This window comes from Apodemus sylvaticus, chromosome 21 (genome assembly GCF_947179515.1).
Source record: "Apodemus sylvaticus chromosome 21, mApoSyl1.1, whole genome shotgun sequence".
Lineage (NCBI taxonomy): Eukaryota > Metazoa > Chordata > Mammalia > Rodentia > Muridae > Apodemus > Apodemus sylvaticus.
Genome location: NC_067492.1, coordinates 55936117 through 55962260, shown reverse-complemented (window position 1 = coordinate 55962260; position 26144 = coordinate 55936117). Strand labels below are relative to the sequence as shown.

General features: G+C 45.2%; 1 protein-coding gene across 2 annotated transcripts; it reads left to right on the top strand.

The window, feature by feature from the left end:
* Window positions 1-4895: 4895 nt before the first annotated feature.
* Isx (intestine specific homeobox) lies at window positions 4896-25118 on the top strand. Of its 2 annotated transcripts, none has more exons than XM_052167129.1 (4): window positions 4896-5112; window positions 22148-22299; window positions 23962-24037; window positions 24835-25118. In XM_052167129.1, the coding sequence occupies exons 1-4, from the start codon at window positions 4896-4898 to the stop codon at window positions 25116-25118; spliced, it is 729 nt and encodes a 242-aa protein (XP_052023089.1). The 2 variants fall into 2 exon arrangements, with proteins under 2 accessions (XP_052023089.1, XP_052023090.1); XM_052167130.1 differs by having other exon boundaries at window positions 23962-24078; window positions 24835-25071.
* Window positions 25119-26144: the final 1026 nt, after the last annotated feature.

Sequence of the window (26144 nt, the reverse complement as noted above, 5' to 3'; positions counted from 1 at the left end):
TTCCTGTGCTCAGTACTTCCTGATGCTCAGTACTTCCTGATGCTCAGTACTTCCTGTGCAGCTTTACTTCTACTCTACCTCTCGGGGCATATCTCCTCAGCTGTACAAATGGTTCTGTCGACACCTAAGAGCTACCGGGAACCTCTGTCTTTTCCCAAAACTACTCTGGCAAGATGCCCTCCTGAATAGAAGCATTTTTGGTCAACCATTACGGCGGGGAACAACTTTTGTAAGGTTCTCTCCTTAACCATGTTGTATTGTATAGAGGAGACACCATTCAACTTTTGACTGAATGTGAATTCAAAGACTGTTAAAATAAATCTTTATTTTCTTTCTGGGCATTTCCTTGTTCTAGATCACAGTATGCTAGGTACTGCACTGCTATCCATGGAAACAGAATCTTTCCCATTCTTGTTTTTGTTGTGTGTGTTTAAGTACGTGTGTGCTCATGACTCCATGTGTGGAGCACACCTATATGTGGATATGCAGAAATGTATATGTGCATTTGCATGTGGAAACCCAAGGCTGATGTTGGGAATTATCCTTTAATGACTCTTGCACCTTATTAACTAAGGGGGAAATCTCATAATTACACCCAAAGCTCTCTAATAAGTTAGTCTCACTAGGTGGCTTGTTCTGAGGATGCTCTGTCTCTCTGCCTTTCCAGGCTGGTATTACAAGTAGACAGTCACATCCATCCACCATCCGCACGAGTTCTGGGGATCTGGATTCTAATCCTTACACTGAGGCAGCAAGTGTTTTAATCACTGAGCTACCCCCTCTCAGTCCACTTAGCTCTTTAAAAAAAAGAAGATACATGGAATGTAATCTCTGATATTAATTAGCCCAGAAGCCCTGAATACCCAAGGCACAAATCGCATAACAAATGACTCCCATGAAGAAGTATGGAGAGGGTCCTGATCCTGGAAAGGATTGGTCTAGCATTGGAGGGGAATATAAGGACAGAGAAAAAGAAAGAAGGTGATTGGAGAATGGATGGAGGGAAGAAGGTTTATGGGACATATGGGGAGGGGGGATGCGGGAAAGGGGAAATCATTTGGAATGTAAACAAAGAATATAGAAAATAAAAATATTTAAAAAAAAAGAAGAAAATAAATATATATGTTTCTCAAAAAGTTTTAAGTGAAGTCTCAAGTGTCTGAGACAGTCTTCATTAGTCTTCAAAGAACAGAGAACACCATTCGCTTCCACAGGAGATCAGTATTCTGAGCCCGCTTTTCCTGGTCTTTGTTCCTGTAAGCATTCCATTAGAACTTGAGACAGTTGCAGGGAAGCTGTCTCTTTTTAAATGCAAACATCACCCAAACTCTAGACTTACACACTGCTTTACACATTTGGCTTCTTTCCACTTCCTTAAAGTCTTAAATACAAAAATCAAAGTGGATAAAACACTATGCGAAGTTAAAAAACTGGAAGATGCACTTCTTGTGGTTTTGCTGAAGCATTTAAACGACTGACTTACTAGATCCAGTGTAAATGGAACGCTACAAAAAGTCTTACTAGTACAAATCCATGGATTGTTCTGAGCACACATACACTGACCAGTGGCTTCAAAGGCATGAGGTTTTTTGTTTTTTTTTTTAACTTTGTATTGATTCTTTGTGAATTTCAATCACACACCCCCAATCCCATTCATCTCCCAGTCCCTTCACATCTGCCCTCCCCCAGAAAGAAAACAAAAAAGAAAAAAATGAAATAAAATCATCCCATCAAGGAAGCTGCAGGGTGTCACAGTGTCCCACAATATGCATCTTCATTTGCAAATGTTCCTTGCAATGAGTCACTGGTCTGGTTCAAGGCCTCTGGCTTCTGCGACACTTTCAATACTGGCTTATTACCAGGGCTTCCCTCGGATATCCTGTTGTTGCCCTGAGTCATGGAGATCCTGTAGCTTTGGATCTGCAGAACTGGCCCCTTCATGCGTTCCAGCAGTTCATATGTGAGGTAGATGTTAGGGTGGACTAACTCAAAGCCCTGGATCTGAGTTATACCTGAGTTGGCCAGACCACCAACTCTCCCTCGCCCACACCACCAGGCCCAGCTTGCCAGCCCTGCCCAGCTAGCTCACTCATCTGCTGTATCTCACCCAAGTACCCCAGTCGGCAAGGGATGGGGCCAACTATCAGGCTCTCACATCTTCCGCAAGCCCACCAACTTTAAGCACAGATGGATTGTGGGTGGAGCCTGTCAAAGACATGTTTTATTGTAAAATAGAAGAAAAGAAACTGCATTTCCAAATACATATAACAAACTCTGCCACCAAAAATGTTCTGCTCGATCAGTGTATTGTAGGATGTCTGTTTTATAATTTTGTATTACATACGGACTTCCTTAAGACATTTTTTTTTTTTTTGCAGTATATGGGAGTGCTTACACATGGGTGCAGTACTAGCAGAGGCCAGAAGAGGGCGTCTGATGCCCTGGAGATGAAGTTACAAATAAGGTTCACCACCAAGTGTGTGCTAGAACCCAAACTCAGATCCTCTGCAATAGCAGCCTGTGCTCTTAATGCTGAGCCTTTTCCATCACCCCTGGGTTTACATCTTTGTTTGTTTGTTGTTTGGTTTTGTTTTTATGTATTTTTAAAAAAAATAGTTATGTAAAATCATAGCCACAAAGAAATGATATCATTCCCTTGAAACTGGAAACGTTACACTTGGCGGCAGCTCCTAGGTTTTATTAGTGGCAATTACTTGCTGTGCTCTGTACCAGGTGATAACCGGTTAAGCAACCTGCCAATGTTCCCAACACTTACTTTCAGTTCAGAATAAAGTAATGGAAATATACATAGCACTCTCTTCCTGTGATTTAATTAGATCAAGAGATCAAGATGCATAAGTTTCACTATTGTGTGAGCAAATTGTCCATGTGTCCAACTTGCTGTTTGTTAACACACCTATCCTCGATTTCCTTACTTGACCCAATTGGAACATTAACTTAAAACCAAGATGAGGAGACAGAAGCAAAATGCCAATCAATTTCAAACTCAGAAAGTGATATATATATTGCTGTATGTGTGAATTTTTTTTCAGGCTTTGAGGAAAGCGCCAGGACCCATTCGGGGAAGCAGTCACGTGGCTCAGCAGAGCAGGAGTAGACATCCCATAAACCACTTACACTTCTGACTCACTAATACTCTCCACTTTGCTCTCACTCCTCCCTTGCAACCTGCAGTCCATCAGAAGATGGTGGCTTCACTATTGGAAAAATCCCTGCTTCATCCAGCTGGTGTGAACCTCTGTAGATCACTGTAGAACCTAATCTTTCTCAGCTATACCAGAGATTTTGGCCCTTCCAGGAGATCTACTCCTGAACAGGACCTCTTCACCTGTTTCCCCATCTCAGGGACGTCCTCCCTCTTCTAGGTCCTCCTCCTCCAACTCAAAGAAAGGGGAACAGCTGTGCCTCCCCAGCGCCCCTGTGAAGAGGTCTACAGTCTAAGGTGAGGTTCACATTAGCAGTTGGTCAGGGCACCAGTCATTCTGTGTTGTAACATCCTGAGGCTTCGCAGGACAGTTCTTAAATTCCTCCTGTCACTCCATCCCCTGCACCCCCTTGTTCTGAGCCTCAGTTTCTCCACAGACCCCACACAGGTTTTAGAATGCCTTCCCTGCTCTAGCACTGGCAAGTCAAGAAACACACATCTGTGAGGGACTATCTCTAGCTGAGCCTCACCTACCACACCCAGGTTCGGCCTATAAGCCTCTGCAAATCCCACAAATTTTCCTAACTGTTTAAACACATTTTACCGGGCCTTGGCTGTTCCTCCCCCACCTTCTGCTCCTCTGTTCCACCTGGCCATTTCTTCAGCGCCACGCCTCTGCAAGGCATCCAGTATCTATCCTCCAATCCTGGATGTTTCCCTCAGCTCTCCACCCAGCACCTGCATCCCATCCCATCTCCTGCTTCCCTTATCAGCCCCCCTCCCCCTTGGTTACACATTTCTTTGAGCTGAATTCCTGGCAAGGTAGAGCAGTGACTGTCAGCTCCAAACCCAGAGTTTACTGGACAGGGAGTCTTTGGGCCTGTCTCAGAGACAAGTAAAGGGTGATCAAGCAGGAAAAAAAGTAGAAAGGACCCCCAAAAGAAGGAGAAATGCGTGACTAAAGAATTTAGTATGTGACTGGAAGTCAGGGAGAGGAGAACAGAACAAAGCCAACTCCAGCCCAGAGAACACTGGCCTCAGACCACAGGCCTGAGGTGAAAGCGATCACAGGCCTGGCAGGGACCCAGCATCAACTCTACCCTCTACCTGAAGATCTGCAGAGGAACAGGAGCCCTGGGAGTCTCGTTCTGGAGACTGGAAACTGAACTGAGAAGACCCTGTAAGTCACAAAGAGGCTCAGGGTCACTTGGCCACCTAGGGCCCATAGGTGGCAGCCTCGCCTCCCAGGAAGAGCCTGAGGCCAGCAGGAAGGGGACACGAGTCAGAGAGAGGACAAAGGTGGACGCTGGCTCCAAACCTCTAGGGAGTGACATCATCCCACCAATGCTACCTGTTTTTTCTTTGTTTTCTGGTACCATTGAGCAGTGAGCTTCAGGATCCTTGCCTAGGCTGGTGACTGTGAAAGCCTCCACCTCCAAGAAGACCTTTCTGGAAAATTGAATCTCCATTTGGTGACAACTATAGACCTGCGGATACAGGTAGGACAAGCACCTACCGCCTCTTCTGCTGGAAGCCACCTTCTAGGTTTAGAGGTGTTCAAGGTCCATGGAAGTCCCTGTGTCCCAGGAATTGTACCTGAATCACCCAGCATCAGGATCCCCGATCACCACCTCTGTGTCCCCAGAAGCTCCTGGAGGAAATCATACCACCCTCTGCTGGCATCTCTCCGGGCGCACACAGAGTGTTCCTCCTAGCAGCAGGCCAGGTCATGACAGGCCCTACGATCCACAGGGACATGGAGAAGAGTTCAGGATACTGTGAGGCCCCAGAAAAACTGGACCTGTCTTTCTCCATTGAGGCAATCCTGAAGAGACCCACAGAAAGAAGAAATCTTCCCAGACCACCAAGGATTGGTGGAGAGGACTCGGGGCAGACAACTATCCCAGGTTCCAAGCTAGACAGGCCCCGACAGGATCAGCCCCAAGGTAAGTGATTTCTGGTCATTTTCTTTTGTTCTGTATTCTTGTGATCTCTGTCAATAAAACAGAGGGTTGTGACATCCAACGGGATGGTAGGTTTTACCTCAGTTGCTTTTTAAGCCTTTCAGTGTAATATAGAACTGTGGTGTTCAGAGTGCAGAGGCCCATAGGCTCAGTCCATTATGACGCGCAGGAACGGGGAGCTTATTCTGGTGACCAGGCCATGGCTGGGAATTGTCAGTCACATTCATCCTGCACTGATGAGGTGGTGGGCAGAGATTGTGGTAACTGGACTGATTAAGAAAAGAGACAGACAATGTTACCAAGTTATAAAGCTGGAAGACACAATCTGAACTCAGGGCCCGGAACCCCAAAGCCTTGCTTCTAACACCTTCTCCCCATGAGCTGAGCTCAGGGTCTGTCCTCACAAAGCCCCCAAACTCAAGTCTGTAGCCACCCGAGGGCATGCGCCTTTGTAAGTGCATGGTAGTTGTCAGGCTCCCCTTCAGACGAGCATCCACTTAAGTGGCCTTAGCTGTGAGGGCTGGGGAGCCAAAGGGCCCTGTCCTGCCTCAACCTGCTGTGTGACTTTAGGGGAGTCCCTGACCTCTCTGATCTCAGCTTCACTCTGTGAAACAGCTCAGGAAATGTGGGGTGGGGTGCAGGGTGTGTTGGTGCTTATGAAATCTCAAACATCATTTGGTCAGGAGTCTGGAGGCCTGAAGTGTCTCTCATCAGACCCCGGTCTTACCCCTTTCCGCACGTTCATCTAAGAAAATGCTAGGCAGGTAGCTCAGGGGAGTCCCTGACAGCATTGCCTCCCCACACAGAGCCCTGCTGCCAGCCAGTCTCTCACAGAGTCTCCTGACAGGGGCTGTGCTCAGCTACAGGCAAAAAAAAAAAAAAGAGAGAGAGAGAGAGAGAGAGAGATCCAGGAGAGAAGTTAGGAGCAGCAGCTGGGGAGCCGGCTGGTTCTCTGGTAGAAAAGGGCCTTGGGCTCAGCTTTCAGAAAATCACTGGTATCTTCTAGTCAATTGAGGATTCCCAGAAGCCAGTTCACTAGGGTCTTTAACCTAGGTCTCTTCTGCTGCAGCTGTATGAATGATTACTGCCCTCCCCTTCTCAGGGAGAGAGCAGTGGGACACGGCCAATGCTGGCAGAGAAGAAGAGACTGCTCTTTCTACGCCTCCACTGAGGATTTCAGCAAGTTCTGTGCGCATTTTCTTGCTAAAGCCAGAGCAGACACCAGAGCGTGCTGGCCAAAACAACAGCCACAGCACTGGTGGGTGCCCCGTGACTCCCACAGCACTTTCCTGGCCCTTGTTCTAGCGTCCGGCCATATACATGAGCCCCACTTTGGAGAAGGATAACCCAAAAGAGGAGAGAAAATACCTTTAAAAACTGCATGAGTTCTTAGCTCTTAGCCTTAAAGTCAGGCATGGGGAATATTTCTAATAACAATTTAAATCCGTATGACCCTTCTTCTAGAATTCAGCTTTCCCAACCCTTGGGGTCAGGTCTTTGGCAGTTTATGGCCTTAAGGGATCTCGGGTATAAAGCTACTGTGTCAACAGTTCAGTGGTTACTACTGTCCTAGCCCCCTGTGATGTCAAAAGGTGCCAGTCAACAGCAGTGGTCAGGATGGAAGGATTTCTTTTCAAGTGTGTGTGTTTGAGCAAAACAAAAAGGAAAGCTGAGGAACGCTGGGGCAGATACCAGTGCAGACAAGATGCCAACATGGCAGCCAGTACAAAGGTAAGCTGCAGAAGTTTGTGGGACATGCTGGGTACATAGGGGAGGGACTCATGAAAACTGACCTCTAAGCCCAGATATGGCGTCAGTGTACAGGGGAGCTAAAGCAAATCACCCATCTGGGCCTCAGCCTCCTCAAAGGAAACACGAAAGAGCAGAGATGGGTCTCTATAAAGTTGTTCCCAGCTCTGACACACTGTGACTGACTCAACAATAAGTTAGCTGTTGGGAAACCCTAGAGGAATCCGAGACGGTCATTTTCCATAGCAGAGACTGCCTATCTAGAGAATGTCTAGCCACAGTACCATGTGAGAAGGGAACAAGGGAGCAAGGAGGCCATCTTGCCCCTGGCTGCCATCTGAGGACCCCCAAATGCAACTGAGGATGTGTTGCTGCTGCCCTTAAGCTCCTTGTGTTCTGTCCCTCCTCTGGGACAAAACCTCCCAAGTAGGGAAGCACGCAAGAACAACAGCAAAAGGTACAGGTTCCTCACCGTCTCACCTTACATGTGTAGATCTCACTACATGTCACTTTACATGGTAGGCATGACTTCAGGTGATGGTTTGAAGCTAAAAATCTCCCTAACAGGATCAGGCTCATATTTTAAATGCTTGCTCCCAAATAGTGACACTATTTTGAGAAACTATAGGACCTTTAAGAGATGAGTCCTGACCAGAAGAAGTATGTCCCTAGCAGTGGGTTTCTGGCCCCAAGTTCCTCTGTCACACTATGCCTGGTCTATGATGTGAAGAGCACCTCCTCCGCCCAATGTCACACACCCTGAGATGCTCCACCATGCCTCCCAGGCCACCCAGAACTATGAGCCAGATGAAATTTTCTAATCTTAATTTTTCATGTCAGGTTTTATAGACACAGGACCTACAACTCTACCACTATCATGTAAGGAACTTGGATTAACTGTGGCATTTAGGGCCCATGTCCAAGATGGTGACACTAGTAAGGGTAAGGCCACAAAGCTGTACTCTAAAAAGGCCCAATAGACAAAAGGGTGCAGTCTCTAAGGAGACTGGGGATCAGAGAGGTGAAGGGGGAATTCAAATCTAAAGCTCATGAAGATTCAAAACCAGGCCTATCATTCAGGTTTCCAGGCCAAGCTAGAGGCACTGCCCACTCTGAATTTCCTAAGAGGACAAATAAGATTAATTTCCCATCTTCTCATTCTCATGAGGATCCTCGTGATAAACAGGTTGGACCCTCTCAGATCTCAAAACTAGAGAAATATCTAAGCTTGTCTCCCTAAGTGAAAGGATATTGGGCCCAACGATGCATTAATTCCTCTTGGGAGGGGCTGCCCCTTAAAGTCCAGGAGCTTCCAAAGTCAAGGCAGCACCAGTCGGGAAGAAAGCTCTCCCAATAACGGAGGCTCAGAACCTGAGAAGGAGGAGGTCATGTCCACCTATCCAACTGGTGAACCTCTGAAATTCTAACCTCAGTGGGGAAGAAGAGCACAGAAGAGGCCTTTCAGTGGGGTAAGCCTGGGTGGGTTGCTTAGCCTCTAAGGAACCCTGGTATGTGCCTTCTTGTGCTGGTAAGCTGTTTATCCAACTAAAGTCTTATTAGCTGTTATGAAGAGTTTGAACCTGGGCATATCTTGGGCACAGTATTCCACCTGCTGTGCTTCTCTCACTCCCTTTATCTTACTCTCCTCCCTTTTTCTTTCCTCTTCCCTCACTTTTCTTCTCTCCTCCCATCTCTGTTCCTTTAATAATTGCCTTCTCCTTCTCCTCTGCATTTCCTGGAATCAAAGACAGCAGTTCTTCCCTGGACATCTGAAGATAGAGCCTATGACCAGGAACCACGGTGTGCCTCATCGCTTTATGATCATTGACTTTGACTGACTGATAAATGAACCCAGGGATTCCCATGAGCGCAGACAGGGGAGGAGAGGGCGGAAAATTTCTACAGGTGTAACTTTACACATATAGACATATGACAGAATGCCTGACATAAACTGCTTACAGGAAGAAAGATTTACTTGAGCACACACTTTAAGAGAATCAATTCATGGTCACTTGTCCCCATTCTCTTGGACATAACACCATGATAGTAGGCGTGTGGAATCAGTAGTTGTTCACCTCATGGTAGGAAGGGAAGGAAGGAAGAAGAGAAATCTGGAACTCTGAATAATTTTCAAAGGTATCAAATCCCAGTGATATACTTCTTCTTGCTAGGCTTTGCCTCTAAAAGTTATAGCTTCTCAAAGTAACCTGGAAAAGTCAGGACCAACTGTCCAAGGTATGAACCAACCTATCAAAGCAGAGCAAATGTGGAGTTGGGTGCCAGTCCTTCTACCAAGGGGCACATGGTCTGTCTCCTCCACCTGACCCCATGGATCCCACCTCTACATCACCAGTACCACAGTCACAAACTAACTCGGACAAGGAAAGGATTATTTTGGTTCACCATTTTCTGGGCTCCAGCTATAATCTATTGGCCACATTGGTCTGGCCAGGCCTATGATGGCATCCACATCACAACAGGGGCATGTTCTGGAGAAAAACATGCTTCTTGTAGTCAGGAAGCAAAAGTGAGAGAGAGGAAGAGAAGGAGCCTCCTCCAACCATCCAAGGGCACTGCTCCAGTGAGCTGAATACCTGCAGGTCATCACTTCCTAAAGGTTTAGAACTTCATGACACCATGGGCTGGGGATCCAAGTTTCCAGCAAGTGAGGCTTTGGGGACAGTCTGCATGCAAACTATAGCAGAAGTGCCACTCCCAGCCCTGACTCCTAGAAAAAGACCTCTGGGGCAGGTAATGGTCGGTTTGCAATCTCTAGACTGGGATGGGAAAAGAGCCCCCTGGGAGCTGGTGTGTGTGTGTGTGTGTGTGTGTGTGTGTAAAAGCTGTCTAATGAGGTCTAAGAGCTGGAAGCAGGTCAACCCTTCATGGGTCTGTCTAACCAGCAAGCATGGGATATTGTTACTTTGTGTCCAAAGGAATGAGGAAGTGTTTGGAGTTTAATGCTGGAAAACATCCGTGGCCAATAGCAATGAGAACTCTTTGATTAAAAAGATAAAATAAGATAAAATAAAATGTCTCAGTTGAGATGGGTGTGTGCAATCTTGAAGAAAATTTTTAAAAAATCTTCCTTGCTGAGCCATAGGAAGGCCAAGGACTGCCTATTGGCTCTCTCTCAATGCAAACTAGCACACTCCAAGTGACTTCTAACAGCTTCTAGAGTGGCACCGTCCCCCAGTTGCCCCCAATTGCCCCCAAAGCTCTCTAAAGTTCCCAATCTAAAAACCTCAAAGGATGTACTTCCTGGCTCAGCTTCAATAAGCTAGCCACCTCAGACTAGGCAGACGAGGCCAGAGGCTCATGAAGTGCATGCGCTTGAACAAAGTGGAGTCCTTTCCCTGCTGAGCTGTCTCCCACACTGTTCTACACTAGGGTGATGACTTCTTAAGCCTCTTTTGAGTATTCATAAGTCCCATGTACTCTCTGTGTACGGAAGTATCACATTTCTTTTCAACAGCATATTCCTATAAGATTTTATCCAAATAGTCCTGGAAAGGGGAAAGTTGTTACTCATTTATTGGACAAAAATGGTTCTTTTCTCTGTTTGCAGAGCCATGTGACTCTGGGTATGTCTAACCTGGTCACTACATAATCAGGCTAGATTTTAGTAGAAAGAACTATACGATTATTCCTCTGTTATTGGAAGGAAGAGTAACTAAAAATGGATTCCCTCATAGGATAAAAGCAAGTTCTAAGTCACTTTCTGGGACACAGGCCCTGGCTTCTCAGCTTATATTGTTCACCACTGCACCATTACAAGTAGAAGCTGGATGGCAGCATTGAAATGTAGATACACCACACACACACACACACATGCACACACATACACACATACACACACACATACACACATACACACACATACACACACACATATACACACACATACACACACATACACACACATACACACACACACATATACACACACATACACACACATACACACACACACACATACATACATACACATACACACACACATACACACACATACACACACACATACACACACACATACATATACACACACATACACACACATACACACACATACATACACACATACACACACACATACACATACACACACACATACACACACACATACACACACATACACACACACATACACACACACATACACACACATATACACACACAGCACAGCACAACACACACACATACACACACACATACACACACAGCACAGCACAACACACACACACACACATACACACACATACACACACACAGCACAGCACAACACACACACACATACACACACACACACACAGCACAACACAGCACATGGAACTTATCTGTCACTGTGTTCCTGAAACCTGGGTTGTTGCTTTCATCTTGCCAGACCTTGAACATCATGACAGAAAAGAGAGCTTAGTGAAAAATCTCAGAGCTCCCAGAGGGGAATGATGGACTCTGCATAAGGAGGGTGTGGGAGAGGAGCTGGCCCTGAGGTAGTACTGAGCAGGGAGAGGAGAGGAGAGCTGTCTGCTCAGCAGTCACAGGAACAGAAGAAAGTATGTTTCTTGAAAGGAACAACCGAATTCAGTGTGACTCCCATCCAAATATCAGCAAGCAGGGTCACAGGAGGCAAAAGAGCAAAACAGACTGAAGCCAAGTGACTTAGCCAGGGTTTAATTGCTGTGAAGAGACACCATAACCAAAGCAACTCTTACAAAAGAAAACATTTTGGGACTGGCTTACAGTTTCAGGGGTTTAGTGCATTATCACCTTGGCAAGAAGCACAGCAGCTGGCAGACATGGTGCTGGAGGAGCCGAGAGTTCTACATCTTGACCTGCAGGTAGCCAGGGGGAGACTGTGTGCCACACTAGGCTTAGCTTAAGCATAGGAGATCTCAAAGCTTACATACCCTGTGAGACACTTCCTCCAACAAAGGCCACGCCTGTTCCAACAAGGCCACACCTTCTACCACTCCCTATGGCCAAGCATTGAAGCACATGGGTCTATAAGTGACATTCCTACTCAAACCACCATACCAAACAACCCCATGTTGGTCTTTAAGTATGTACATCAGCATTTTTAAAAGTCATGCTTGGAGAACTTAGGCCTCTACTGAGGTGGAAGAACAAATCTACTTTGGGTAGGGTACCCCATTTATTTAAGTAGGGGACAACTACCTTTAACAGAAAAGGAAGGAAAAATGGAGATGAAAATCATGAGGGGCTGTGTGTGTGTCTATATGTATGTATGTATATATGTATGTATGTATGTATGTATATGTACATGTGTTAATGTGTGTTATATGTGTTATTTGTATGTTTTTATGTGTGTTAAATATGTGGTGTGGTATGTGTGTATATGTGTGGTATGGTGTGTGTGTATGTGTTATGTGCATGTACATATGTATATGTTAAATATGTGGTGTGTGTGTTATATGTGTGGCATGGTATATGTGTGTATGTGTGTGTGGTTTATCTGAATGTATATGTATGGTATACATGATGTGTTTTGGTGTGTGTGTATATATTATGTGTGTGTGTGTTATGTATGTAATGTGTGGGGAGTGTGTATGTGTATAGTGAGGTGTATGTGGTATGGTGTGTATGATATATGATGTGTGTGTCTGGTGAGTGTGTGTACGAGGTTTGTGTATATATGTGTATGTTTGCATGTCTGTATAAAGTGTGTGTATGTGGTTTACATATGGTACATATGTAGAGTATATATATGTGTGTATATTATGTGATATGTGTTCACATGTATATGTATGTCTGTTGTATGGTATGCATGTATGTGGTATGTGTATGGTGTTTGTACTATATCTGTGTGTGATTCCATCTGCTGAAGTCCTAGTTATAAAGTGTCATGAAAGGGAAGATGCCCAGCTGCATACTGCCTAAAAGGAGTCACCACACCTGTCACCCCTGGGAGCCATCAGCAAACCCAGTTCTGTCGAGCTGAGCTTCTCCAGGGTCTCTTCCCATCGCCTCCAGCTGTGTTCTTTCTTCTCATCCCTTTGCACACTCCTCTTCTTTTCTGTTATATACTTAACCAAAAAAAAGTGTGTATTGCAGAAAATAGAAATATAGATTAAAACATACAGGAAGATGTAACTATAGTGCTTCCATCTAGCCATCCAGCTGTGATTGCTGTCATTCCCTTGATAGGTGGCAAACTCTGAGACAATTTTGAATATGAAGTTTGCTTGCTGCAAACTGAAAGTTAGCACTCATTCCCCTTCAGATCTCATGTGTTGTTCCTGGAGAGTCACAGCAAACCTGGGTTTGTGCTTTGAGAGTGATGCTAGACAAAGGAGGACCAAGTCATCCACGGAGCAGTAAAGAGCACCTGGAAGAGGAAAGGTTGTGGACAACTGCAGGGGCATCCAGATGTGGTCAGTTATGGCTGCAATCCTGTGACTCAGGAATGGGGAGGGGAGCCATTGGTAGAAAGGTCAGACGGGAAGAGCTATTCTGTGGGAACAAACAGAGCTGTAGAAAGTCCTTGACTAATTCTAAAGAAGAGGCCAGCACATACCAGCACTGGAGGTCTCTTGGCTGTACTATACCTTCCTGTGTCAGGTATTTCCAGCCTACAGGGGGCCGCAAATTTGCCCAAGGTCTCTTTCTTGATGAACCTGTTGCCTTCAATGTTAAGGGCAGACCTATTCTCTGAGACTTAAGCCCCCAGTGGCAAAGGCCTGACCTCCCCACCCCCACACCACCTCAGCCTTTAACTGCACAGCCAGGGCCAATTAACAGACCACAGAGAAGGAGCAATCAGGGGGAGGGAGTCCAGTGCAGTGAAACATTGGTTTATAATTAGATGGCCTAATCACCTGCATAAATTGTGTATTTCTTATGATCGATGTGCTAAAGAGCTCTCAGTCTTAATTAAATTCTGCTGACTATTCACTTTGAAGATTCACTCATGTGTGATTCACAACTCCCAGAATAAACAATAGCCAGAAGAGCTACCTGGAAGAGCAGGCAGTCCCTGCTGCCTCCCTCCATCCACCTCTCCCTCCATCCACCTCTCCCTCCATCCACCTCTCCCTCCATCCACCTCTCCCTCCATCCACCTCTCCCTCCATCCACCTCTCCCTCCATCCACCTCTCCCTCCATCCACCTCTCCCTCCATCCACCTCTCCCTCCATCCACCCCCAGGTGCTCTTGTCCATCTCATAAGGCAGGGCTGATGGGCTGAGATGGAGCCTTTGGCTTCCTGACTTCTTTGCCAAGAATCTTGTACTGGCTAGTTTTGTGTGTCAACTTGACACAGGCTGGAGTTATCACAGAGAAAGGAGCTTCAGTTGGGGAAGTGCCTCCATGAGATCCAGCTGTGGGGCATTTTCTCAATTAGTGATCAAGTGGGGAGGGCCCCTTGTGGGTGGTGCCATCCCTGGGCTGGTATTCTTGGGTTCTATAAGAGAGCAGGCTGAGCAAGCCAGGGGAAGCAAGCCAGTAAGACACATCCCTCCATGGCCTCTGCATCAGCTCCTGCTTCCTGACCTGCTTGAGTTCCAGTCCTGACTTCCTTTAGTGATGAACTGCAACGTGGAAGTATAAGCTCAATAAACCCTTTCCTCCCCAACTTGCTTCTTGGTCATGATGTTTGTGCAGGAATAGAAAGCCTGACTAAGACAAATCTGATTAGGAGATGCCAGGCCTAGACCGGGAAGCACTGACCTTCATCCTTTCCAAACTGTCCCATTGAATGCTTCACCTGTTTCTTCCTCCCTGCCTCAGGGTGAGGTTAATACCAAGAAAACCTTGCCCCAACAGAGAATCTCAACACAATTTCCACCTCTGACATCTTCCTGCACAGAGAGGTGAATATAGCAACATTTATACCACTGAGGCCAAATCGAAGTTGGCACCACATCTATCTCATACTTCCTTTCCTGTAGATTAGTGACAATTAAATGATATTTTAATGGAAAAGTTTGGCCCAGAATAGGATTCCTTTAAGAATTCAGCAGGCAGCCCAGTGAGGAAGTACTGTCCAACAGAACATCCCACAGTGAAGGGCTGTGTGCTGCGGCTACACAATCTAACATGGCAGCCCCTCCGCACACTTGGCTGTCCTGCTATGGATGTGTGACTAAGGAGCTGAATTTTCTATTTTGCTTAATTTCAATAGCTACTCTGAGCTAGCAGCTGCTGTTTGGGACAACACAGCTCTAAGGACATGACCTCTCTGAATGATGTCTAACCTCAGGTCCTAAACTTGTTACCCTGACTCTATAGGTCAAGTCTATCTGTCACTCCCCCAACTGGACTTAGGCTTCATTGGAAGCCCTGTCATTGGGAGTGACTTTGTCTCTGGAGTTCTCTCACTACCAGTTATTTATTTCTTTCTGCTTTGAGGTTATTCCCAGGAAAAAGAGTACTAAAAATAAAATAAAATAAAATAAAATAAAAGCATTAGAAGGGGAAAGAATATGATCAAAATGTATTGGTTGTTTAAAAAAAACAATTTTATAAGAAAAAACCTCAGTAAACTTAAGGACAAAAAATAAAATAAAATCATGTTATAAAAAGAAAATAATCAGCACTGACTATTAATACCTCTAAGAACCTACATCCTGTCTTGGGGAAGGACCTTGCCATCTTAAGCCAAGTAGACTCATTCATTGGAACTCAGTCTCCATCTCCCGTGTGAGTGTGAATTTTAGGTACCATTTGTCTTCTTAGAGAGATCACTAGAGTAATTAGACTTTAATTCCACCACCATTACCATCACCATCTCTCAGAAACAAATATCTATCCAAAGCATATATAGTTTAAAGCCAATGACATATAATATGCTTCTAGCCATGCTATACCTAGTCAGTCCCTTTCCACGTAGTCAGCAGGCAGGTATTGAACAGAGAAATATTTAGATCCTTTCCCTTCATCAGCCAGTCTCCACATAATGCTGAGAAAGTCCTGCCGTAAGTGGACAAAGCCATGTCTCCCTTAATAACAATACCCCACCAAAAAACTTGAAGCCAATATTTCAAGGAATTGCCTTAAGTAGAAGCACTTATTTGTCTAAGTTTCATTCTGAGGAAAATAAAAGCATTTGCTTATTTTTGTTGTCACCTACATTCTGTTTCTATCTCTGCATTGTTTTGCTTTCTGTATTCTAGTCTTGCTTCCCACACTAACTTCAATGTCCTCTACTCTACAATTCTAGATTCCCAGGAGACTCTCAACTCATACTGACCTGTCAGTCTAGAATCTTTTTTTTTAAGATTTATTTATTTATTATATGTAAGTACACTGTAGCTCTTTTCAGACACCCCAGAAGGAGACAGATCTTGTTACGGATGGTTGTGAGCCATCATGTGGTTGCTGGGATTTGAACTCAGGACCTTCGGAAGAGCAGACAGTGCTCTTAACCACTGAGCCATCTCTCCAGCCCATCTGTCTAGAATCTTCTCCTGTGTTTTTAATGACTTTTTTTTAAATAGAATTCTTCTTTATCATCTCCATGCTAACTGAATGCATGAGTGAATAAATTAGTGAGTGAATGAATAAATGAATATACACAACCCTGTTGAGCCTAGCTAGCTAGGGTCCCTTACCCACATACATACCCATAGTTCTTGTTAGAAACTGGCCACAGGGCCATCTCTCGTGCTCCTGGCAATGGTGACCCTGCTCTTTGTTCCCACCTCAATTCCCACTGGCTTTGGCTCATGCTATAGTGAAGTCATTTCCTTTGGGTGTGACATGGCCAGTACCATCATGAAGCAGAGCTGTGGTGGTGATCTAAGAATACCTTGTTCCACAATCGTGGCAACAAAATAAGTAGAGCATAGTAACAGATGAGTCCATGGTGATACAGAGGCTGTGACCATCCTTCCTCTCCTGGGAGGAGTATCACTGTCACCTAAGATTCTAATGCCCTTCTAGTTGCACATGGTGTTAGATTACTATTGTAATGGGAGAATATGCCGGGCAGTAGTAGCGCACGCCTTTAATCCCAGCACTTGGGAGGCAAAGGCAGGCGGATTTCTGAGTTCGAGGTTAGCCTAGTCTACAGAGTGAGTTCCAGGACAACCAGGGCTACACAGAGAAACCCTGTCTTGAAAAAAACAAGTAATGGGGGAATATATTCTTTGTGATATGAGTACAAGACCAACCATCCATTTTCAAGGGTAAAATTTCCCAATGACTCATCTACCTTGAGAATCACCTATGCTCCTATGAGTAACCCCACCAAATTCATTCGTTCACCAAGCTGAAGTTGGATGGAATACTTTCTTAACATTTCTCCAGGGAAAGAAGCAGTTATTACTACACACACTACCAGTTCTAAACAAAGAATAATATGTTTTAAAATAAAACTGGGAGCTCCAGAGATGACTGAGTAGAGTTCAGTTCCCATAACCTGTACAACCTGGGTCTCATAGTGCACACTTCTGATCCCAGAACAAATGGAGGCAGAAAGTTTGGAAGTTCAAAGCCTTCCTTGCTTTATGTAGTAGGTTTGAAGTCAGTATGAGCAACAATGAGAACTTTTCTCAAAATAATAATAAATTTATTAATTTATTACTACTACTACTACTACTAGTACTACTTAAAAGTAGTCTAGGCTTGGAAAGAAAGGAAGACAATAGCAGAAGGAGACTCCTACCAAAGACAGTACACAATGGATAACAAGATGGGCCAGTGAGTAAAGGCACTGGCTGCCAAGAGTGACGACCTGAGTTTAATCTTTGAGAGACCAGCTCTCCTGCAAATTGTCCTCTGACCTCAACATCCTCACTATCAAATGCACACACACACACACACACACACACACATACACACACACACACACACATACACACACACACACACACACATAATAAATTAAGTAAGTAAGTAAGTAAGCAGAAGCACAAAAGCCATTGGGAGATAACACTTTAGTCCTAATTGTCTACATTCTCAAAAAAAACTGCAAATCAGCAAAGAGGAGTAAAAGCATTTTGAGGAGATTTAAAAAGTGAATTAACAATAAAGGTGGGGACACTGGAGACAGGTGAGACCACACAATCTCATTCCTACAACAGAGGAGACAATATGGTTGATCCTGAAAAAGAAAAGTGCCTGCCCCTGTTGCCCTTTCCCTCCTCTGCAAAGGATCCCAGTCAAGCACCCCAAGAGAAGATCGCAGGTAACATGGATTTATCGTTAGTCATCTATCATCCAATGCCTCTCCTGCCTCACCCTACAGACTGTGAGAGCAGGCCCAGAGAGAGAATTAAATGTACCCAAGTGACGGAGGTAAACTCAGAACAAGCTTGGGTCTCACAGTGTGGTTTCTACCATTCACTGACAGCAGGATTTCTGGCAAGCTCTACCTCCCTCTGCACACTGAAACTGCCAAAAAAAAAGAAAAGGAAAGTTGGTGGATATTTCCAGTTATTAAACTACTACCAGTTTTCATGGAACAGCGACTCCAGCTCCTCTTTAGAATTCAGATTCCACATCGCCTTTTAGGCCACACCAGTTCTCACCCGTCATCTGCCTGCTACGTTACCGCAGATGTTCTACAAAATTTCAGGCATGGTTTTCAAAAAATGTCTTCTCTGTCATGTGGGTTTCAAACCAAGTGATGCATCTGGAGCAAATACTGATGAAGCTCTCCCCAGCTATGGTTGCTTAGTTAATCTAAGATCCATTCCTGATTTCGAGAGGTTCACTCTCCAGAAAAATAAGGCTGCAGATAAACTGGGCTGCCTCCCCAGCGTGTTTGCATCCTCCAAGCATGAGTATAAGTCTTCCATGGACAGGAGGCGCAGCACTCCATCATAACCTGAAAAGAAGACAATCTGGGCTGAGAGTCTGTGCTTTTTCTACACTCCTGTAATTAGGGTTCCAATTAAGACTACTGCAGCTCCATATTCAGAACCCCTGATCAGAAAACAAACCACACAGTATGGTCAGTCCACCAACAACCACTGTTGCTTGACTCCATGAGGAGCTATGGACAATGCTGGTCAAGTCTCCCATTCTGAAAGATCTCCCTGTAAGGAACAAATGAATAGATTAATTTTTTCTTTCTTTCTTTTTTAATGTATGCATATGTATAGATGTTCATGTGTATGTCCATGAGGCCAGAAGATGAGTCAGATAAGTTAGATCCCTTAGAGCTGGAGCTATATGCATTTGTGAGATGCCCAAGCTAAGTGCAAGAACCAAACGCTAGCCCTCTGACAGAACAATAATTGGTCTTAGTCACGGAGCCACCTGACCAGCATCAACAACTACTTTTCTATTTGTCTGTTTGCTCCTTTGGTATCTGTTCCTCGTCATGAGAACAATGAATCATAGTTAATAGTACCACTTCATTTCTCTACATGGAAACCCTTCCTAACTGCTCATCTTTTCAAGCATTTGCTTAGAAATTATCACTGGTTTACTCTATCATCTAAAAGAAGGACAGTTTGTACATGGATATAAATAGTAGGGATTAACTATTACAAAGTACTTAGGGACTTCTAACTGTTTTTTTTTTTTTTTGAAACAGGGTTTCTCTGTGTAGCCCTGGCTGTTCTGGAACTCACTCCGTAGACCAGGCTGGCCTCGAACTCAGAAATCCGCCTGCCTCTGCCTCCCAGAATGCTGGGATTACAGGCGTGTGCTACCACTGCCCGGGAACTTCTAACTTTTTAATTGTCACTATAAAATATTATTCCTATCATATTTTATAGACAAAATATTTACTTTGAGCCTTTTCTATGTCAGGGCCATCAGTAAATGCCTATCCTTGTATCCTGTGTACCCAAAGTCAAGCAACGGCCAAAGAATAAAGTATTTATCTCTGCCCAAGCTATATTTGGGGCTTGGGGGGTGGGGCAGAGAACTTTTTATCTCAGGTTTGTTGAGTGCTAAGCAATAAGTTGGGCACCAGTTTGTTTTGGTAAATCTCCAGCCCGAAAAGGCCCAGTTAAAGAAATCACAGCTCAGTTCATTGGAATACAAGCTACACACGTAGATTGGGCAGATCTACCACTGCACTACTCTATTCCCTTCTCTGAGAGCCCAAAGAACTTGTGGTTTCTCTAGGCCACGTGCTTCTCTCCATTCTCCTTCCTCCTCCTCCTCCTCCTCCTCCTCCTCCTCCTCCATCATCTCCCTCTCCTCCTCCCTCTCTTCTTACCTGAAAAACTTTTCAGTTCTACCTTCCCTCCTACTGCCCAATCACTGGCTCTAACCTCTATTTTAAAAGTTAAGATGGGGAGAAGGTTCACAAGACACCTATATACTTGATTAACTCCTCGTCTACAGTCCCTCCCAGGAGCAAAAATAAGATCAAAATACTAGGGCTATCCACATCAGGAAAATAGCTATGGGGGTGTGCTACAAATTTGAGCAACTTGAATGAGGCTGGGTATGTGGGTTGGCAGAGTGATGGGGATAGAATCGGCTGTGCCAACATGAGCACCCACCATGGTTCTACAGAGAGATGTGCGCAGAGGGAAGTCCCACAAGTAGAGCTGAATATAAAGGGTCACTCTCCTGAACTAGCAATTTTATGTGAGAATTTGTATTTTAGGAGTCCAGTGAGACATTAAGCAAATCCCAGGATATCAGATCATGGAGCCTCCTACTCACCATCCTTCCCACTCCTGCTGCCCTAAGATAGGCTCTTGTCCCCTGTTCCATGCCTCTACCTACTCGTACCTTGGAAAGGGATTGGCTGATGTATGGCTTCCAGAATATTTAAGATCAGGTGCCAAGTTGCAGGATGGGGTGAAATCTCTCCACTGAATATTTATGTCTCAAAGTTTTGTGGTATCTCCCAGGTCCCTGGGAAGACTAACATACTCAATAAGTAGTCTTATTTAATCTGTCTCTCTCAAATTAAATAGCAAATTAAAAGACAACCATGAGGGCCGAGATGGCTCAGTAGTAGGTACGAGCTACTGCATAAGCATGAGGCCCTGAGTCTAAATCTCAGCACACATGTAGAAAAGCAATGTGTAAGTACACGTACAGCTGGAACCCCTGGGGTCAGAGCCAGGAGGATTGTGTGGGGATTTCTGGTTCCTGACTTAGTTTCAAGATCAGTGAGAGACCCTGTTCAATGGACTATTATAGGAAATTACAGAACAGGACACCATTTTGTCCTCCTGTAAATTCTGTGTGTGAGTATACATGAGCACACACACATATATACATACCATACTCAGCCATGTATACATACTTACACATGATAGATAGATAGATGATAGATAGATAGATAGATAGACTTGCTGATGGAAAATTCCCTCCCGTAATAGATAATGACAATCTAGAAAATCAAGGAAAGGGCCCTTGGCTCTTTTCTGAACAAGAGACCTCACATTTCTTCTTCTCCTTCCTCTTCCTCTTCTTCCTCTTCTTCTTCTTCTTCCTCTTCTTCTTCCTCTTCTTCTTCTTCCTCTTCTTCTTCCTCTTCTTCTTCCTCCTCTTCTTCCTCTTCCTCTTCCTCCTCCTCCTCCTCCTCCTCCTCCTCTTCCTCTTCCTCTTCCTCTTCCTCTTCCTCTTCCTCTTCCTCTTCCTCTTCCTCTTCCTCTTCCTCTTCCTCTTCCTCTTCCTCTTCCTCTTCCTCTTCCTCTTCCTCTTCCTCTTCCTCTTCCTCTTCCTCTTCTTCTTCTTCTTCTTCTTCTTCTTCTTCTTCTTCTTCTTCTTGTAGGGCCCCTCAAATGGCAGCACTGGATCTGAATAGAACTAAAGCTAGACCGGTGGGTTGGAGACAGATTGGCAGGGCCCTGCTGCTGTCATGCTCAGCCTATACTTTTTAAGCCAAGATTGGCATGCTTTTGCTGTAAAGGGCCAGATGGTAATTATTTCAGTCTTTATAGCCATATGCTCTCAGCTGCAATGACTCAATGCCACCATTATAATGCAAAAGCAGTAAGAGATAATACAAAATGCAGAGTGTAGAGCTGTGTTTCAGTAAAACTTCTCTTAAAAGTACAGTAGATGGAGTTTGATCTGCAGGCCATGGTTTACCATCTCCCAATATAGACAAGAGGGTAATTCTTAATGGCATTTGGCCAAAAAGAAAGGCACAGAATCAGAGAATTTTCTAGAAAATTAACTTGATTTCACTGTGGAGTAGAAGATCAGCCTAGAAGGTGTTCTAGAAAATAATGTTGCTAAGCTCCAATTCCAAGGGGCCAGGGACCAAGATTCAGCAGTGGCCATAGGTTTGGAGAAGAAAGAACAATGCAATATGAACATCTCCCCAATGGGCTGACATCAAGGGCACTGACCCAACTTGCATGCTTTCTCCTACAGAAGAAAAAAAGAACAAGCGGAGAGTTCGCACTACCTTCACCACAGAGCAGCTGCAGGAGCTGGAGAAGCTCTTCCATTTCACCCATTACCCTGACGTCCATGTCCGTTCCCAGCTGGCTTCCAGGATTAACCTGCCTGAAGCTCGAGTACAGGTAGAGCACCCACCTCCTAGCTGGGGTCATGCTGGGCCCTCAACCTTCCAGGGCTGCCCCAACTGAAACTGCCACTGGTTTTATCCCGTGGGTTGTCATCACAGCCAAATGTTACTTTCTAAAAAATGAGACCAACCTCATTTAATAATGATTCTTCTCTCATTGGTGTGGCAATGCAGTGGGTAGGCATCAGTGCCCCCCAGCCACCTCTGTCCCCAGGCCCTGTCTCCTAACCTATTTGTGCTTTCTAGAAGTCACTCATACTATCTGCCACAACTGTTGGCTGGGGTCTGCCAACCACTTACTAAGAGTATCACTTTGAGCTTTGCTGCATACACAGGGTCTGTCAGAGAGGCCTGAAAGCAACCACACCCAAGGCAGAAAGAGGCGAGCATGCTGACATTCTCAGCAAAACTTGATTTACAAGGGCTGAAATCTGTTTTTTGTACAATTTCCAGGTTTTTAAAAATATTACTCTTCTTTTGGTTTCTTCAATGATTTAAAATTGTGCAACTCACTCTCAGCTTGAGGGCCACTCAGACATTTGGAATGGCAGGTGTAGTTTATCAGGGTCCTGTTGGTAAGTGAGCCTAGGAACAGAATATACCTAGGGCGTGAGCAGAATAGACAGACGGAGGATCTAGAGTCAGGGATGGGCTTTCAGCACTAACAGTGTACCCTAACATTCCTAACCTCTCTACTCCAGAGTATCCATGCTTAGAGACACCTCCAGGGCAGACCCAGTGTATGCATTTAGACACATTCTGTTTCACAAGTCCAAGACTGGCATGAAAGTTTCTGTCACATCCAACTGTAACTGCTGGCACTATAATTCTCTGAACACAAAGTCTTCCACATCATTCTTAAAAAAAAAAAAAAAAAAAAAAAAAAAAATGTGGCACATTTGTTCTCATTCAAAATCAAAAGAGAGGTCCAGGCCAATGTGCTGCTCTTTTATTCAACAGCCTTCTGGCTAGAGCCCAGCCCACCCTGAGCCAGCTCCCCTCCCCCCACCAATTTGGAGCTGTGCTCCAGTTGAGTACTTAGCACCTGCGTCTGCCATCAAGTCTAGAATACAACACCTGCCTCCCCAAAATCACCAAGTACAAATGGCCACATGTCAGACACCATCAGGGTGCCCACAAATGCAGAGATCTGCCAATGTTCAACCTATAGATGCCAAGTGGCCCACGGAGGTTGCAAACTGCTGGCCTGCTGATGGAGAACAGCCCACAGATGGGTTTTATTTGGCCTCCACAGCATTTGAAAATGCAAACACATTCACATTTAAAAAAAAAATCAAGATTTTCACTTTGGAAATTGGATGAGCCTGACACACATTCCCACGTGGCAGCTGTCAACAGAACCTGAGACTGTCTTTAAGCTCTGTTCACTGCAGACCCCACCCAGGCCTTCTCAGTTACCACTCATGAATATCCCCCACTCCATTTCTACTCTAAAGATTATGACCCTGGTCTCTTCTCTGAAGTCTCCAGACTTCACATACAAAGAACCACCCCTAGTTGTGACTTTATAAGCAGTGAAGTGCTCATTCTTTGGGAAGATATCAATGTTCTGCATTTGGGGGGAAAATAGCATATGGGAAGGTATTAGTTGAACTGTATTTCCTTTATACACATCATTTTCTTTCCCTGACCATAGATCTGGTTCCAGAATCAGAGAGCCAAGTGGAGGAAGCAGGAAAAGAGTGGGAACCTCAGTGCCCCACAGCAGCCTGGTGAGGCCAGCTTGGCCCTGCCCTCAAACATGGACACGTCTGTGAGTGACTCAGGCCTTAAGTGGGGCTGGAGGGACAGTCATCTGGGAGCATCTCAACCAGACCCTGATGTGAGGAAGTCCTGAGGGAAGTGCCTACAGTACCAAGGACAATGGGAATCCTTCTAGAAGTAGGAAGGTCAAGGAAGGAAGACAGGATCTGGAGAAAATGGCTGACTGGCACTCCCTTTGAGTGACAGGAAGGCGTGGTTTTATCACTTGTACAAACTTTCACAGTTGACAAAACAGAGTCACGGCTTAAAGCATAGAACATAGGGGTTGGGCAATCAGCTGTAAAGCAGGCTCCCAGTTTTACATCTCAGCTCAAATCCCACATCACTAGTGTGGCATAAAAGAGTCACCTTGCCCCTTAGAGGTCAGTATCAAAGCTTGGGCAAGGATGAAATGACCAAGATCTGGAACATTCTATTCATGGTCCGCTACTGAAGAAGCAGAGCTCCGTGGAGTGAGGTGATGTCACAGGCACAGAGTTTCTATTCATGCTGTGAGGTTGAGACCCAGATGAACAGGTCAGATTCTGCCCAGGTCAGCTGAAAGGTAATCCTGACCTCTGTCTGCAAATGGTTGTTGGTGACCTTCCACTGGGCTAGACAACACAGGAGGCCAAAAGTCTCAGGTAAAGCAGAACAAGCCACTCCCATTACCCAGCTACCTGAAGGCTGGGGCACCCAGGAGGCAGCAGGGACAGTCCTCAATAAAGGTAAGGATTCATTGTCTTCCTCTGGTCTCTCCTGACAGGGTCCTGTGCTGACACCCGCTGCTCTGCCCACATTGCTGTCTCCCACGGGATGCTACCTACTCTCTCAGACTCAGTTCTCGTCAAGCTGGTTCCCTGCCCAGATTCCCCTTTTCCCCCAGCACCCATGGGACCTACAGCCCCTGCCTGGCCCTGTCTCCCAGCATCCTTGTGTCCCTACCTTCATCCTCCCACTCCCACACCCCAAGTGGGATGGTATCTGTGCAACTTCAACATAGGGACTGGTTTCTCTCTTCCCAAGCAAGCAATTCTCCTCTCTCAGTGATGGCAGGCAGCCCTGGACCTCAGAGAGAATCACTCCACAATCCAACAATGGCCCACAGCCCAGAATGCTACCCAGAGCTTTCCATTAAAGACTGTACTGGCCATGGATGACAGCAATGGACAGCACGCGTCTCGCCAGCCAGTCATCCTCCTAGTGCTGAAGACTGACTGACTAAGGGCTGAGGATGAAGCCCAGAATAACCTGCTTTCCTCTCACCACTCTGGACTTCATCTGTAACCAAGCAGCCATTTCTGTGGACGCCTTTCTCCCTTACTTAGGAGAACCTTGGGAAATCCAAGGCATGGAGGAGGCTGCACACCCATGCACCCATCCGTGTACTCGTTCCTGATGTCACTACTGCACACTGAACATTGTGCACTTGAAAACAGACGCTGAGCCACACAGGTCATGTTCTGCCCAGGTTAACAGAAGGTGATCCTGAGTTCTGCCTGCAAATGGATGTTGGTAGCATTGTACTCCGTTAGTGTCTAGCACACTCTTTATGACTTTGATATGAAAAATCTTAGGCTGGGTGAGAAATAGAAGAAATATTTTAATTTAAGAGAATTTAGTGTCTTTGTCATTTGTTGGGCTGGAAAAGGATGTTGTCCATCCTCACTGGCATTATTGGTGAGCAAGACAGCAAAGTTCTTTGTGTTCCCAGGGCTCAGCTAGACTGTTTCCATCTGTGCTGGAAAAGACCTTTGTTCTGCTCTTTATTTCTTTGCAAAGAGACTCTAGGCCAGTGGCTCTCAACCTGTGGATCTCTTTGGCCAACCTCTATCTCCAAAAATACTAACAGTATAATTTATAATAGTAGCAAAATTACAGTTTTGAAGGAGCAATTAAATAATTTTATGGGTAGGGTCACCACAATATGAGGAACACTTCTAAAGGGTCACAGAATTAGGAAGGTTGAAAACCACTGCTCTAGATAGACCACGTGTCCTGCTGAGTCTGCTTTTTCTTGTCTCTAAGATGTAGGCAGTAACTCCCACCTGACCTATGATAATGAGCAACTGGGAG

What these genes read in the sequence shown, in the direction of transcription:
- Isx (XM_052167129.1), top strand. Translation starts at nt 4,896, where the DNA reads ATGACAGGCCCTACGATCCACAGGGACATGGAGAAGAGTTCAGGATAC. An exon ending in CCGACAGGATCAGCCCCAAG is followed by an intron (nt 5,113 to 22,147) that starts GTAAGTGATTTC and finishes TTTCTCCTACAG; the next exon opens with AAGAAAAAAAGAACAAGCGG. An exon ending in TGCCTGAAGCTCGAGTACAG is followed by an intron (nt 22,300 to 23,961) that starts GTAGAGCACCCA and finishes CCCTGACCATAG; the next exon opens with ATCTGGTTCCAGAATCAGAG.